A 16,656-nucleotide genomic window follows, 5' to 3' on the forward strand; every position below is an offset into this window, starting at 1 on the left:
GCAAGATGAAAAAGTTCTAGACATCTGTTGCACAACAGTGTGAATATAGTTAATACTAAGCTGTACACTTGAAAATGATTAAGATGGTAAACTTAATGTTATTATTATTATTTTTTTTACCACAGTTAAAAAAAAAGCCTTTTCTATGGCAAACACAAAGTTTTATACTTAAGAAAAAAATGAAGGGTGCCTGGGTGGCTCAGTTGGTTAGGTGTCCGACTCTTGGTTTCAGCCCAGGTTATGAACTCCCAGTTCGTGAGTTTGAGCCCTGCATCGGACTCTGCTCTGACAGCATGGAGCCTGCTTGGGATTTTCTCTCCCTCTCTTTCTGCCCCACCCTGGCTCGCTTTCTCTCTCTCTCTCTCTCTCTCTCTCTCTCTCCCTCCCCCCCCGTCAACATAATAAAGAAAAAGAAAAAAATGAGTAAAAGTTGTTTGATTTTTAAATGAAAATCACTATGGCTGGTTGGTGTAGCTTTTTGTGAGTATTTCTACAGTTTATTGGACCTTAACTGCCCAGTTAGGTTTCCTAAGTAGACTTGGGTGCTCTGATTTGTTTTCCCCCTCAGGTTTCTATTGAGAGAAAACATGAGCTACAGAAGAGGGGTGTTACCAAAACTTGTTTGCTTTGGCTGTTTTTCTTTCTGATCTGAGTTCAGTTGTCAGCTACTAAAGAGGGTGTGCCCACATGGATGACCTGATACAGCAGCCCCTGCCCCCTTCACACCCCCTTAACCCTGCACATTCTGCGTCAGCTGCATTATTTGCAGGACCACCCACCAAAATCCTGTGCTTCTGGCTGTTCTTTGATCTGTAAACCTGAGCCTGAGCCAGCCGGGTTGAGACAGAGGAGACTGGGCAGGTGATCTCAGAGCAGCTGTTTCATTGCCCCAAAGTCACTTCCTAGGTCCAGGTCTCACCTAAGAAAAAGATGAGTCCCCCTATAAGATATGTGATGGACGTGAGCAGGTAGTTCACAAAACACCAAGAGCTAAAAAATATATATGAGAAGTGACCACCCTTATCAAAGTTAGAAGGGACAGAAATAACAGCAATACCTTAATACCATTCCCCTCCCCCTGACAATCAATTTGGCAAAGATTTCTTTAGAAAATAATTCCCAGGGTTTGCAAACAATTACTGATAGGAAGGAAACCGGCCCTTCTGAAAGCAAGCTGGCAATGCTCATCAAGAACTCTAAAAATGTTTGTTCTAGAATAGAATATTCCATAAAAGGTTCAGAAAGATATAGGAATTTAGTATAAGATGAAGGTGACATTTCAAAAAAACAAGGAGAGAGACTTTGATATCTGGCAATATTGAGGTCAGAATGACCTAGAGAATTTTCAGGTAGAAAAATATCTAGGACTTGTGGAATCACTATGTTGTACACCTAAAATAAACATAACATTGTGTGCCAACTGTACTTCAATTAAAAAACAAATCTAGAACCCTACTTAAATCAATGGATAGGTCATCCAGCAAAAAACCAATAAACAATGTTTTTGAATGACATATTGGACCAGATAGACTTAACAGACATATATAAAACATTCCGTCTAAAAACAATAGAATATACATTCTTTTCCAGTACACATGAAACATTCTTCAGAATAGATCACATGAAAAGACCACAAAACAAGTCTCAATAAATTTAAGGTGATTGAAACCAGAGCAAGCATCTTTTCTGAACATGGTATGATACTAGAAATCAATTACAAGAAAAGAACTGGAAAAAACACAAATATTTGGAAAATAAATGACATGCTCCTAAACAGCCAGTGAGTCAAGAAAAAAAAAAAGGGTAAATTAAAAAATACATGGATGGGGGGGCGCCTGGGTGCCGCAGTCGGTTAAGCGTCCGACTTCAGCCAGGTCATGATCTCGCGGTCCGTGAGTTCGAGCCCCACGTCAGGCTCTGGGCTGATGGCTCAGAGCCTGGAGCCTGTTTCCGATTCTGTGTCTCCCTCTCTCTCTGCCCCTCCCCTGTTCATGCTCTGTCTCTCTCTGTCCCAAAAATAAATAAACGTTGAAAAAAAATTTTTTTTAATAAAAAAAAAAATACATGGAGACAAATGAAAATGAAAACAAGGGGTGCCTGGGTGGCTCAGTCAGTTGAACGTCCGACTTCGGCTCAGGTCATGATCTCACAGTCTGTGAGTTCGAGCCTTGTGTCGGGCTCTGTGCTGACAGCTCAGAGCCTGGAGCCTGTTTCGGATTTTGTGTCTCCCTCTTTCTCTGCCCCTCCCCCACTCATGCTCTGTCTCTCTCTCTCTCTGTCTCTCTCTCTCTCTGTCAAAAATAAATAAAACATTTAAAAAAATTGAAAATGAAAACAAAATGGTCCAACATCTTTGCATGTAGTGAAAACAGTTCTAAGAGGGAAATTTATAGAGCTACAGCCTTACCCCAAGGAACAACAACAACAACAGAAGTTTAAATAAACAATCTAAACTTACACCTAAAAAAAGCTACAAAAAGAAGAAAAAATCTTTAGCCAGACTCACCAAGGAAAAAAGAGAGGACACAAATAAAGAGAATCTGAAATGAAAGAGGAGAACTAATAACCAATACCACAGAAATGCCAAGTATTATAAGAGACTACTATGAAAAATTATATGCCAATAAATTGGATTAGTTAGAAGAAATGAGTAAATGCCTAGAAATACACAATTTTCCAAAACTGAATCAGGAAGAAATAGAAAATCTGAACAGACCATTCCTCATAATGAAATTAAATTGATAATCAAAAAACTCCCACAAACAGAATCTATCAGTCCATCCAGCCATCCAGCCATCCATCCCTTCATCTATTCATTCTAACAAAAATTTAAAGAAGAGTTAATACCTATTCTCAAATTATTCCAAAAAATATGAGTGGAAGGAAAGCTTCCAAATATATTCTGTGAAGCCAGAATTACTCTAATACCAAAACCAGACAAAGACACTGCAAAAAAACACCCCTAAACAAACAAACAAACAAACAAAAAACCTATAGGCCAATATCCCTGGTGAGCATAGATGCAAAAATCCTCAACAAAGTATTGTAAACCACATTCAACAATACATTAAAAAGATCATTCACCATGATCAAGTGGGATTTATTCTGGGAATGCAAGGATGGCTCAATATCCATAAATCAATGTGATAAGCCACATTAACAAAATGAAGAATAAAAATCAAATGATCATCTCAATAGAAGCAGAAAAAGCAGTTGACAAAATTTAACATTCATTCATGATAAAATCTTTCAACAAAGTGGGTTTAGAGGGAGCATTGCTCAGCATAATAAAGGCAATATGTGGAAAGCCCACAGCTAACATCGTCAGTGGTGAAAAACTGAGAGCTTTTGTTATAAGCTCAAGAACAAGACAATGATGTTCATTCTCACTACTTTTATTCAGCACAGTACTTGAAGTCCTAGCCACAGCAATCAGACAAGAAAAAGATATGAAAGGCATCCAAATGGGTAAGGAAGAAGTTAAACTGTCACTATTTGCAGATGACATGATACTATCCATAGAAAATCCAGAAGATTCCACATACACAAAAAGCTATTCGAAGCAATAAATAAATTCAGTAAAGTTGTAAGATAAAAAATATTAAGAAATCTGTTGCATTTCTATACATGAATAATGAAATAGCAGAAAGAGAAGAAAACAGTTCCATTTACAATTTTACAAAGAATAAAATACTTAGGATTAACCTAACGAAGGAGATGAAAAACCTAAACTCTGGAAACTAAAACATTGATGAAAGAAATTGAAATGATACAAACAAATGAAAAGATATACCATACTCATGGATTAGAAAAATTCAGATTATGAAAATGCCCATACTACGCAAAGCAATTTATAAATTCATTTCAAACTCTATCAAAATATCAATGGTATTTTTCACAGAACTAGAACAAATAATTCTAAAATTTGTGTGGAACCACAGAAGACCCCGAATAACCAAAGCAATCTTAAGAAAGAAGAACAAAACTGGAGGTATCACAATCTCAGATTTCAAGATATACTACAAAGCTATAATAATCAAAATAATATGATACTGGCACAGAAATAGACACATAGATCACTAGAACAGAGTAGAGAGCCCAGAAATAAATCCACTTATATGGTTAATCTATGACAAAGGAGGCAAGAATATGCAATAGGGCTAAGACATACTCTTTAATAAATGGTGCTGGGGAAACTGAACAGCTACATGTAAAAGAATGAAACTGGACCACTTTCTTACATTACACACAGAAATAAACTAAAAATGGATTAGAGACCTAAATGTGAGACCCAAAACCATAAAACTCCTAGAAGAATACATAGGCAGTAATCTCTTTGACATCAGCTGTAGAAACATATTTCTAGTTTTCAGGCAAGGGAAACAAAAGCAAAAATAAACTATTGGGACTACACTGAAAAAAAAAGGTTTTGCACATTGAAGGAAACCATCAAGAAAATGAAAACATACCTACTAAATGCGAGAAGATATTTGCAAATGATACATCTGATAAGGGGTTAATATACAATATATAAAGAACTTATACAGCTCAATATCGAAAGAACCCCCAAATCATCCAACTAAAAAAGGGCGGGGGCACCTGGGTGGCTCAGTCGGTTAAGCATATGGCTTTGGCTTAAGTCATGATCTCGTGATTCATGAGGTCGAGCCCTGCATCAGGTTCTGTGCTGACAATGGGAAGCCTGCTTGGGATTCTCTCTCTCTCTCTCTGCCCCTCCCACACTCACACTTTGTCTCTCTCTCTCTCTCAAGACAAAAAAGGAAAATAGTGGGGAGATGACCTCAATAGACGTTTTTCCAAAGAGACATGTGGATGGCCAACAGGCACATGAAAAGATGTTCAACCGTTAATCAAGGAAATGCAAATCAAAAACTACAATGAGATATTGCCTTAACACTTGTCAGAATGGCTAGTATAAAAAAACCAAAACACAAAAAATAACAAGTGTTGGCAAGGATGTGGAGAAAATTTATATGCATGCACCATGCACTGTTGGTGGGACTATAAGTTGGTGTGGCCCCTGTGGAAAACAGTATGGAAATTTCTCAAAAAATTAGAAATATTATGCAGTAATTCCACTACTGGGTATTTACCCCCCCCCCCAAAGTGAAAACACTAATTCAAAAAGATATGTACCCGTGTTTATTGCATCGTTATTTACAACAGTCAGGATATGGAAGCCACCCATGTCCAACTGACAGAAAAATGGATAAAGAAGGTATGATACACGCACACAACACATACACAGTGGAATATTACTTAGCCATAAAAAATGAGATCTTGCCATTTGGGGCAACATGGGTAGACCTAGAGGGTATTATGCTAAGTGAATAAGTCACACTGAGAAAGACAAATACCATTGATTTCACTTATAGGTGAATCTAAGAAACAAATGAACAAACAAAAAAATCAGAATCAGATGTATAAACACAGAGAAAAAACTGATGGTTGCCAGAAGAGAAGAAAGTAGGAAAATGGGCAAAATGAGTGAAGGCGGGTGGGAGGTAAAGACTTCCAGTTATGGAATGAATAAGTCATGGGGATTAAAGGTACAACATAGAATACATATAGTCAGTGATATTGTAATAGTATTGTATGGTGACAGATGGTAGCTACACTTGTGTGACATAGCGTAACATAGTACAGTGTAACATACACTTGTCCGATCACTGTGTTGTATACCTGAAACTAAAGTAACATTGTGTGTCAACTACAGTTCCATTTAAAAATACTCGGCTCCGGTTGTGATCTCACAGTTCGTGAGATTGAGCCGCATGTTGGGCTCTGGGCTGAGCATGGAGCCTACTTGGGATTCTCTCTCTGCTCTGTTGCTGCCCCTATCCCCTCTCAAAGAAGCATTAAAAAAATTTTTTTTGACTAGTTTTCTTTAGTTTTGAGAGGCAGAGAGAGACAGGGCGTGTGTGGGGGAAGGGCAGAGAGAGAGGGAGATACAGAATAGGAATCAGGCTCCAGGCTCAGCTGTCAGCACAGAACCTGATGCGGGGCCCAAACTCATGAACCATGAGATCATGACCTGAGCCGAAGTCGGACGCTTAACCGACTGAACCACCCAGGCGCCCCTCACATAAGCATTTTTTAAAATAAAAAATAATAAAATTACGTATCTAGGAATGTTGGATAAAATAAGGCAAAACGCCTGACTGAGCTCCAAAGATACAAAAGGAAATGCCCAATGGGCCAAACGATGAAAAGGAACTGAAAAACAGAGACATAGGTGGGCTGACACTACTACCCTCGAGGGGATTATCTGGATAATATAAGGCTCCTGTGTTAACTTCCAGATGAGGACAGGACACCAAGTCCACAGGCTGTTGTGGGAGGGGGAGTTGAATCTGAGTCTTATGTGTAGCTGTGATCCTTAAAAGTCTGAATCTAGGGACGGCTGTGTGGCTTGGTTGGTTAAGCATCAGACCTCAGCTCAGGTCATGATCTCACAGTTCGTAGGTTCGAGCCCCACGTTGGGCTCTGTGCTGACAGTGCAGAACCTGGAGCCCGCTTTGGATTCTGGGTCTCTGCCTCTCCCCTGCTCACGCTCTCCCTCTCTCTCTCAAAAAAAAAAAAAGTGTAAACATTGAGTGACGGAAATCAGCTTCTAACTTTTAAAAAAGTCCCATCTTTGCTTGACTCTTGCAAAGGCCAATATTAAGAAAAAGAATCTTAGGGGTGCCTGGGTGGCTCAGTCGGTTGGGCGTCTGACTTCGGCTCCGGTCATGATCTCACGGTCTGTGAGTTCGAGCCCCGTGTCGGGCTCTGTGCTGACAGCTCAGAGCCTGGAGCCTGTTTCGGATTCTGTGTCTCCCTCTCTCTCTGACCTTCCCCCATTCATGCTCTGTCTCTCTCTGTCTCAAAAAATGAATAAACGTTAAAAAAAAAATTAAAAAAAAAAAGGAAAGAAAAAGAATCTTAACCTCTGAGATTCTGATCACCCAGAGAACCCTTGCTGTAAAACTCAGTTGATTCCCTTTGTCAGCCCTTAAGCAGGATATGTAGTTGTGATAGGTAGTCTGAACTCCAAGAGGTTGTCAAAATAAGACATATTGCATTGTCTCTTCTTCCTATAGTCTATCAGTTGATCAATTTGGCAGGTCTTTCGGTATGTGAAATGTGATTCTACCTCTAGGAAACTATCCTACAAATTATAGGATACTTATAAAATAATTTTCAATTATCAATAATGAGTGTGTTCAATGTTTTATTTGTGAGAGAAAAAAATAGAAGCTGCCCTATGTCCAACAAGAATAGAATGGTTAAATGGACAGTATATAGCCATTAAAAAGAATGAAATTGATCTCCATGTATGAAAATGGAAAGGATATCAAGACAATGTGTTAAGATTTTTTAAAAGGCAAGCTGTAAAACAGCATTATTCAATAGAAACAGAATGCAAACCACACAGGAATTGCAAACTTTCTAGTAGAAGTATTTTAAAATGTAAAAGAAGTAGGTGAAATTAGTGATTTGACCCAAAATATCCAAAATATTATTTAAGCATGTAATCAATATAAAATTAATGATGATATTTTTTACATTATTTTCATATAAGTCTTCAAAACCTGATGTGTGTTTTACACCAACACCACATCTCACTTTAGACAAACCACATTTCATGTACTCAATAGCTGCTTTTGACTAGTGGCTGTAATAACGGACAGTGCAGCTATATAGAACAAATTTGTAGTATCTATGTTTTCAAACAACTTTAAAACCAGCTATGTAAGTATTAAGTATTGTATAGAAACAGAAAACACTTGAAAAGATATACAAGAAATGGCTAAAGCAACCATCTGTATGGAGTGGAGTTGTGGGAAAAGGTGTTCAGAGTTTAGTTTACAAACATCAGAATTTCAATTTACTATATGAGGATTTTAATTACTAAAACAGTAAAAGTAAAAGAAAATGTGTTGGCATTAAATGGTGGTGATTGTTGCACAATATTGTGAGTGTATTAAAAATAAGTGAATCTTATACTCTGAAAAGATGAAGGTGTGAATATTTTGTTATGTGAATTTTATCTCAATTTGAAAAATATATGTAAAGAACAAGAGATCTATGTTGTGGGGGAGAAATAAGGGTAATGTGTTAGAGTGGTGGTAGAATTATAAATGCTTTTAGTTTGTTCTGATTTTGTCCAGTACACATGTATTATATTTCAAATGGGGGTGGTGATGGAATAAAAGCATTTAGGAAAGAAAGGTCTTCTTTCTTGACAAAATCTGTGTGCTTTGGAAACAATACCGTGTTCTCATTGTGTTGGCAGCTATGCAAAAGTATACATCCGTCTGTACAATGTTTAACTACCATTAAGTAAAACAAAGAAGCCATGTGCCTTTTGCCATGGGGTGCCAAATAGCAGAACTGATGCAACTCTTTCTTCCTTCTCTGTGCCTTTGGATGTTGTAGACAAGGCTGTGTACTTGCATTTTGCAACAGAGCAGCCCTGGATATCTAGCTCAGGGTGCAGGGCTTCCAGCTTTCAAATTTGAAATTCGCTATGACCTGCCTGGCTTCCTGCCCTTGCCTGGTGCTTCTGCTGCTCCGCCCTAAGATGAGGTGGTGAACACTTACTTGCTTCACTGGGGTGGGAAAGGGAATGTGTTAGATAAGTTCTTCAAAGCACTAAGAGATGAAAGGTCCAGAAGAATAAAAGGTAATTCACCCCCCACTGGAGACTCCAATCACCTAAAAGTAAATGGAGAAGAAAGAACTTATGTAACAACTCTTTGTCTTCCAATAAATAAACAGATAGGATCTGAGCAGATGGAGTCCCAGAGGCTTCTTTTAACCCTTGAGTGGATGGTCTTTTTTATAGGCTCACCCGAATGCTGAGGTTTCTGCTGTGCTTGCTTAGCAAGGTTGTTTGTTTAGACTTCACCTGACATCTTATTCTCCCCACAACTTCCTAGCAGGTGAATGAAGGAGAATTCACAGTACAGGATAACTTTCCACAGGTTTTAGTTGCCTTGAAGACGCTACTACTATCTTTTAAGGTATTTGTTGAGTGAAACTTAATTTGTTTCAACTGCCCATTTGTTGTGACTGAAGAAGAACCTTGTGAACAAGGAAAGGAGTGCAGGATGCAGGAAGTAAATAAACATGTTGCAGAACAAATTGTGCAACTATTCCTTCAGTGAATAGTGAATTCCTTCACTAATTCCTTCAGTGTTTTGAAAATCTATAAAATGATGTACCTATGTATCTATCTTGTATCCATCTATGTATCTATCCTCTATCTACCTACCTATTAATCTGTCTTGGCGAATGGATAGAAATGGCCAAATCATTACGTAACACTGCCTACCCCTGGGGAGAGTGTATGGACTCTGGGGGGTAGTGAAAATGAAGTGTGTAGATAGCAAGGTGCAAGGAAGGACTCTTTACTTTTTACTTTACACATGTCTGTACTGTTAACATTTTAATAGGTTATTTGTATCAAAAGAGATTTAATAAATATTGCCAACTGTAATCCTAACAAGCCCTCTGACAGTCCTCTCAAATGTCTCACAAAGTGCCCAGAAAGAGTTAACACAGAGAATTCCAGAGGTTTGAAGTGAGGACAAACTCCCAGTATGGTGGGGGGGTGGGGGGTGGGGGTGTGTGGAGGAAGAGTTAGAGGTGAGAAGCAGCAAGTGAGGAAGGGGAGGGAAAGGAGGGCCGGCCACCCAGTTCTCACCCTAGCCAATAGCAGGAAAGTTCCAGGCCCAACGCCCATTTGTGCAAACTATTTCAGGAGTCAAGAATTGCATCTGAGGCCATTGTCACTGTGACCTGTCAAAGAAGGACTAAGAGCTTCCAGGTTTGGCTACTGGGAGGGCAGTTTCTCCTGTAGTTGGAAGGTAAAATCTCAAGCCTCAGCTAATGTGGTGGTAACTGGGATGTGTGCTTTTTCTTTATGGTGTATTGACTTCTTTTTTCTACAGGACACTAAGGTGCTCGTGGGATAGGGCTTTATTTTTACTAATGACAAAATATTAACACTAAATTTCTAACAGTGTGGAATGGTCCTTCCTGGTTCTTGCAGAGGGCAAGACAGTCTATTGAAGCATTAGGGAGACACTTGGATAGGCTTTGCATGGAAAAGAGGCAACACATATATATGCTTTGTTTCATGATTTTCATGTCAGTTCCCCTCAGTCTCATTGAGAGCAGTTAAACTTTCAATGACATTATGGTTGCATGTAGTCTCACAGTAGATAAGTATTCAGTGCATGGTCTTTGCTAACATTATAAAATGGGTTCTTGCTTTATTTTCCATCTCAGCAAAAAGTCTTAAAACTCCCCTTATTTGCAAAGCATGAAAAATGTGGCCAACAAAGCAGTTTGGAAAGACATCTAACGAAATCACGCTTACGTTTAGGTTCAAATATAGGCCGCCAAGATGCTGCTCTGTTCTTAGTGTCACAAGGACCTCCTTTTCCCCATAGGCTTTACTAGTGATGGACCCATATGTGATTCAGATGAACAGCAACAGCAACCTTCCCTCAGTTCTGGATGTGCACGTCAACCTTGGTGGGAGAAGCTCCGTGCCAGGAAAAATGAAAGGCAGGAAGGCCAGATGGTCCGTGAGGCCCTCAGACATGTCCAACAAAACTTTCAATCCCATCCGGACCATTGTGGACAGCATGAAGGTGAAGCCTAATCCAAACAAAACCATGATTGCTCTGTCAATTGGTGAGTTGGGGACTCTCAGGTGAGGGGCAGATCTCGTCGCTGTTAGCCCCATCCTCACAACTGCTTGGAGAAGATGGGAGTAGAGAGGGAGTCCGAGCACTGGGCATGGAAGAGTAACCTCTTGAGGGCTCTTTTTTTCTCTTCCATGAAAAGGGGACCCTACTGTGTTTGGAAACCTGCCTACAGACCCTGAAGTCACCCAAGCGATGAAAGATGCTCTAGACTCGGGAAAGTATAATGGCTATGCCCCCTCCATTGGTAAGCTTCTCCTGAGACTCTGTCTGGTGGCGTCCAAATTGTTAGTGCTCTTCTATTAGGAGTAAGTTTCCAGCAGTTCTCTTTGCTTCCCTGATTCATAGATCCTAAGGAGAGGCTAAGATAAAATAGCCATTCGGATTTGGGGATGAGGATCTCGGAATGCTTGAACACAGGCAGCAGGGTTCAGCTCCTTTCCTGGCTTCCTCTGGCCCACTGGCTCTGCCTCTTTTGTTCTGTTCACGTACTTATTTCTCAAGCAACATTGCTAATTTTCATATGAAGGCCTTGGATTTTGCAGGTGCCTGTTTACTTAGCCTCTAGGTTCCTACATTAATTTATTTATTTGCACTATGTAGATAGCTTCTTGGCTTCATTTCTTTTTCTCTATACATTCAACCCTTATTTTAACTATGGTCAAATATCACCATGTGGTTGAATGTTCTGATCACATTCAAATGCATTTATAGCTGTTTCAGCTTAAATAAAGAGATAAAAATGAAGTAGAATACAAAGAATGGGCTGTTCCATTGAAGAAGAGAAGGTTATTTCTGACAGAAAGAAGTTATTCTTATTGAGGTGTTTTTACAGTAGGAGTTTCAGGTGTATAGCTGTATAATACAACTGTATACGCTGCAAAGTGATCACCACAAGTCTGGTTACTGCTCATCACCATACAGTTGGCCCCTTTACCCCTTTTTGCCCATCCCTATTCTTATTTAGGTTTAACTGTCTCCATCTACTAACCATTTCCACATTAAATGTCTGATAAAATAAGTGACCCTTTGACTTTATTTCAGTGTTGCACACACACACCCCCAGTCTCCATCTGTACCTAGCAACATATTATTTTCCTTTTTAAAACTTATTTATATTGTTTTATTTGAATATAGTTGACACACAATGTTACATTAGTTTCAAGTGTAGACAGTGATTCAACATCTCTGTACGTTATGTTTGCTCACCCCAAGGGTAGCTGCCGTCTGTCACCATACAACACTAGTACAGTACCACTGACTGTATTCCCTATGCTGTGCCTTTTATTCTCATGACCTACTCATTCTATAACTGGAAGCTGTATCTTCCTCTCGCCTTCACCCATTTTGCCCATCTTCCTACCCCCTTCCCTGTGGAAGGCATCAGTTTGTTCTCTGTATTTATAGTTCTGATTCTGCTTTTTTTCTTTGTTCATTTGTTTGCTGGTTTTTTAGATTCCACAATGAGTGAAATCATATGGAATGTGTCTTTCTCAGTCTAACTTATCTCACCTGGCATGATACCCCCTAGATCCATCCATGTTGCTGCAAATGACAAGATATAGTGACATATTTCTAATGTAGAATGCAAATCCAGTTTTGTGCTAAAATAGAATTTTAAAAACACTTCAAAGAGCCTGAGGGACATAATTCTTAGGTTGATTGTTTATGTTTTATAAATTTTCATAAAACAAAAATCAACAAAAGAAGACCAAAAATTAGATTATAAAACAAGTTTATAACTTTTATACCCAAAGTATTAGGGAACAGATTCAACCTGAAAAACCAAAACCAGTTCTCAACTTCACAAATATTCAAACGATATGAACATTTCATGCCAAAGGAAATATAGGCCATAACATTTATCTAGGAAAATTCTCTTCCTTATTAGTAATTAAGGAAGTGCTGATTTATATAACTTCAAGACATTTATCTCTAACTGTTAAGTGGAACATTATGAAATATTGTATCTTTATAATTGAATGGAGTCTTCTTAAAAACAGTTTCGCAAACCAATTTGCATGATGCTGTCCCTACGTCAAACTTGTAAGCCAACATTTGGAAATATTGTATAAGAATTGAATTTAAAAGAAAAACTTGTGCAAAACCACTAATAGGTATATGATATAATGTAAAAAACTTAAAAGGCACCCAATGTATTACATGCATTGATTACAAGTCTTCAAAATATATAGTCCTGGAAGGGATTTAGGAAAAATCTAAATATTGTTTTTTATGAAAAATAAAACATAATCATAGTAATCAAGATGGTACAGAGTATTTTATACTTTGGAAAGTTCTCCTTGTTATTATTTACACATGTGAGATTATTATAAAATTGTAACACATAACTCCTTTATCTATAGTGGCTGAGAGCTAAACTGAACAGTTTGTGCTCTAAGCAGGGGCAGGAGTTAGCCTGAGGTCCTTTTGACTCTAGGGCATAGTGGTCAGTTGCCAGATGCAAACTTTCAGCTTCTTCCTTCCGGCTCTTTCAGGCTACTTATCCAGTCGTGAGGATATTGCTTCTTATTACCACCGGCCCGAGGCACCCCTGGAAGCTAAGGTAGGGCTTAACCAAGGTAACAGCTCTGAAGTAATACTGGGCAAACTATATCATTTTCCTTGTCTCTGTTCCACAAGGAATAACAGTTTCGGGAAACAAAAGGAGTGAAGAATTTCCCTTTAGCAATTTGAGAACTTCTCATAGAGTGAGGCCACTTAATCCCTGAGTATATTTAATGTCATTACAGTATTATGATAATGTTGAATATAATTTATGTGGTGTTCTGTCTTGAGGCTCAAAGGATTCAGAGGTTCCCCTACATTTGATTCTCTGCAAAAGAACTTTAAAAAACAATAGTTCATAACACCAAATAAGTAACATTTTTTATTTTACTAATAAGATCTTTCTTAAATTTCTTTCTTAAATTTGTAGCTTCCATCATTCACTTCCCCACTCAGATGGGGGGGCTCCTGGGTGGCTCATTTGGTTAAGCGTCCAACTTTGGCTCAGGTCGTGATCTCATGGTTCATGATTTCAAGCCCCTTGTCAGGTTCTGTGCAGACAACTCAGAGCCTGAAGCCTACTTCAGATTCTTTCTCTCTCTCTCTCTCTCTCTCTCTCTCTCTCTCTCTCTCTCTCTGTCCTCTCCCGTTCACCCTCTGTCTCTATCTCTCAAAAATGAATAAACATTAAAAAAAAAAAAAAAGCTCACTCAGATGGGAAGATTGAGGTACTATGGAATATTCAATCGATGGCAGGGCCACAAGTTTAAATGCCACTCTCCCTCTGTCGTCTACTGTGTGTGTTGATATTTCTTAACATAAGAGGTGCCCTCAGTCTGTATTTCAGAGAAGAATCAGGCTTCAAATTTCTGGTCGAAGGTAAACAAATAACCAAGTGAAAAAGTCCAAGGTCATAATGATCTCTCATGGAAGTCTGCTGAGTCATAGCTGACATGTACTTGTTAAAGTGATTTACTTCTTTTAAGTGGTCAATATTTTCAACATTTAGATATGGACATATATAAGCATTTTCCCCCAATTTTGGCTTAGTACAGTCCTTACTACTTTACTTAGAGCTTGTAAAAGTAAGTTTATTATTGCTCCCCACTCACCTATCTGACAATGTCTTTTCTCCCACTGCTGTTGGAACCCCTAACAAAATGTACCTTTTATTTCTTCACAGGATGTCATTCTGACTAGTGGCTGCAGTCAGGCTATTGAACTTTGTTTAGCTGTGTTGGCCAACCCAGGACAAAACATCCTAGTTCCAAGACCCGGTTTCTCTCTTTATAGGACTTTGGCTGAATCAATGGGAATTGAGGTCAAACTCTACAATTTATTGGTAAACAACTTTTTAATTTTAGACCCCAGTGTTCAATTATGGCTTTGTAAAAATATATGACAATTGTCTTAGCACAGAAAGATTTGGAAGTGGGTGGTGGAGGCCACAAACACATTTTATTATTTAGAATATACTGTTAAGTGAATATTCCCCCTCAAGTTTTCAGAACCATCTTAGTCTCACCCTTTCTTCCTCCCCAGCCAGAAAAGTCTTGGGAAATTGACTTGAAACAACTGGAATCTCTAATTGATGAAAAGACAGCTTGTCTCATTGTTAATAATCCATCAAACCCCTGTGGGTCAGTGTACAGTAAAAGTCATCTCCAGAAAATTCTGGCTGGTAAGTCCATCAGACTTCATTTGACAGGAGAAGATATGGGGATAGGATCCTTGAGCTGTTTTCCTGGAATGAGAAGAGGGTTAGTTCCGAGCTGAGGATGGGGGTGGGGGAGCTCTACTGGGGTCTCCAGTGAATAGTGTGCCCCTGGAGCAGTAGACCTCACCTACAAGAAGGAGAAAAAGGCAGCACTTGCCTCTTCACTATTCCCATATGTGGAAGAGCAGGTTTGAAATATCTGGTTGATTAAATGGTATATTTAGCCTCTGTATCCTGGAAGAGTATAAGAATTTATAGTTCTTAAATTGGAAAACAAAACCCATAAATATGAAATGCAAAATATAATAAGTCCAGGTGAATATTAATTGCTAAGGCAATTCACATTAAAAAGGATTTCAGCCTGGGGGCCCCTAGATGGCTCAGTTGGTTAAGCATTCGACTCTTGATCTCAGCTCAGGTCTTGATCTCAGAGTCGTGGGTTCAAGCCCCATATTGAGCTCCATACTGGGCATGAAGCCTACTTAACAACAACAACAAAAATGATTTCAGCCTGTTTTTCTTATTTTTAGTGGCTGCAAGGCAGTGTGTCCCCATCTTAGCTGATGAGATCTATGGAGACATGGTAAGTCTTGGGCAGGATCTATCACTACAATAATCTCAATTCCAAATTACTTCATGGGACCTTTAGAGGTGGCATCAAAAACACCAGAAGTAATTCCTAATCATTTCAGTACAGCATATCAGTATCCCTGCACTCTTAAAAGTACATATAGATTCTACAATCTCTTAGCCAGTTTTCCAAAGTCCAAAAAGCTATAAAAATCTGAAGATTTTTGAAATTCCTTTGGTGGAAAAACCTGGCTTGACTTGATGTAAAGATATTTGTAGATTTTCTATGTATTTCACTTATATATGTATATATATATATATTTGTCAAGAATGTAAGGAAAGAAATGTTAATATGCTTGATTAGGAGTGCTGTCCCACACTGCCTTGGGGGTGTTACATAATATATGATCCAGGTAAACTTCTCAAAAATCCAAACAATCCTACATTCTGCAACAAATATGGGCCCAGGAATCTCAGGTAAAGGGTTGTGGACCCCTATTATATTTTTAAATGTCTAATTCCAACAAGCATTCATTCCCCAGAGCAAGCTTTGTTGAGTTGTATATATTCCTGGGCCAGGATCAGTATCCTCATCGTAGGCTTCCTTTAATCCAGACCAGATGTCAGGTTATATGTCTCTGTATAGTCTCCTTTGAAGCCTCCTAGGCTCCCAGTTATGCTTTAGGGTAGGATGAGTCCATAAATCCAAGGCCCTGTTCCTAGTTATACAAGGTAAAGACTGGAAGGCATGGGATTTGGAGGAAAGTAAGCCAGAAGACAACTGCAAGGATCTCTTCTCCTCAGGTGTTTTCGGGTTCCAAATTTGAGCCTCTGGCCACCCTCAGCAGCAACGTCCCCATCCTGTCCTGTGGAGGGCTGGCCAAGCGCTGGCTGGTTCCTGGCTGGAGGTTGGGCTGGATCCTCATCCATGACCGAAGAGACATTTTTGGCAATGAGGTAAGAGCAATGAGGTGATACAGTATGTCTAATTTAGGATATATATGTGTATTTAATTTGCATGCACAGTGGTTGGGTGGTGATTTTTTTGTTGTTTTAGTGTTGTTTTTTCTTCTTTCTTCTTGGCCCTGTAGTTCTGGGTGCCAAAAGATGCTGGGTAAAGATGGTACTTAGTTATTCCTC

General features: G+C 39.0%; 1 protein-coding gene across 3 annotated transcripts in view; it reads left to right on the forward strand.

Moving 5' to 3' along the window:
- The window catches only part of TAT (tyrosine aminotransferase), a 50,331-nt gene that overhangs the window by 29,976 nt on the left and 3,699 nt on the right, over positions 1-16,656 (forward strand). For 2 of the 3 annotated variants that reach the window (XM_019819994.3, XM_019819995.3), the window contains exons 4-10: positions 10,464-10,710; positions 10,864-10,968; positions 13,220-13,287; positions 14,413-14,571; positions 14,772-14,910; positions 15,477-15,529; positions 16,321-16,473. In XM_019819994.3, coding sequence (XP_019675553.1) covers positions 10,464-10,710; positions 10,864-10,968; positions 13,220-13,287; positions 14,413-14,571; positions 14,772-14,910; positions 15,477-15,529; positions 16,321-16,473 — 924 coding nt within the window. Of the gene's footprint in view, positions 1-9,717; positions 9,876-10,463; positions 10,711-10,863; positions 10,969-13,219; positions 13,288-14,412; positions 14,572-14,771; positions 14,911-15,476; positions 15,530-16,320; positions 16,474-16,656 lie in introns of those variants that run through there. The other variant, XM_006941692.4, reaches the window with a different exon arrangement.

Source organism: Felis catus, chromosome E2 (genome assembly GCF_018350175.1).
Source record: "Felis catus isolate Fca126 chromosome E2, F.catus_Fca126_mat1.0, whole genome shotgun sequence".
Lineage (NCBI taxonomy): Eukaryota > Metazoa > Chordata > Mammalia > Carnivora > Felidae > Felis > Felis catus.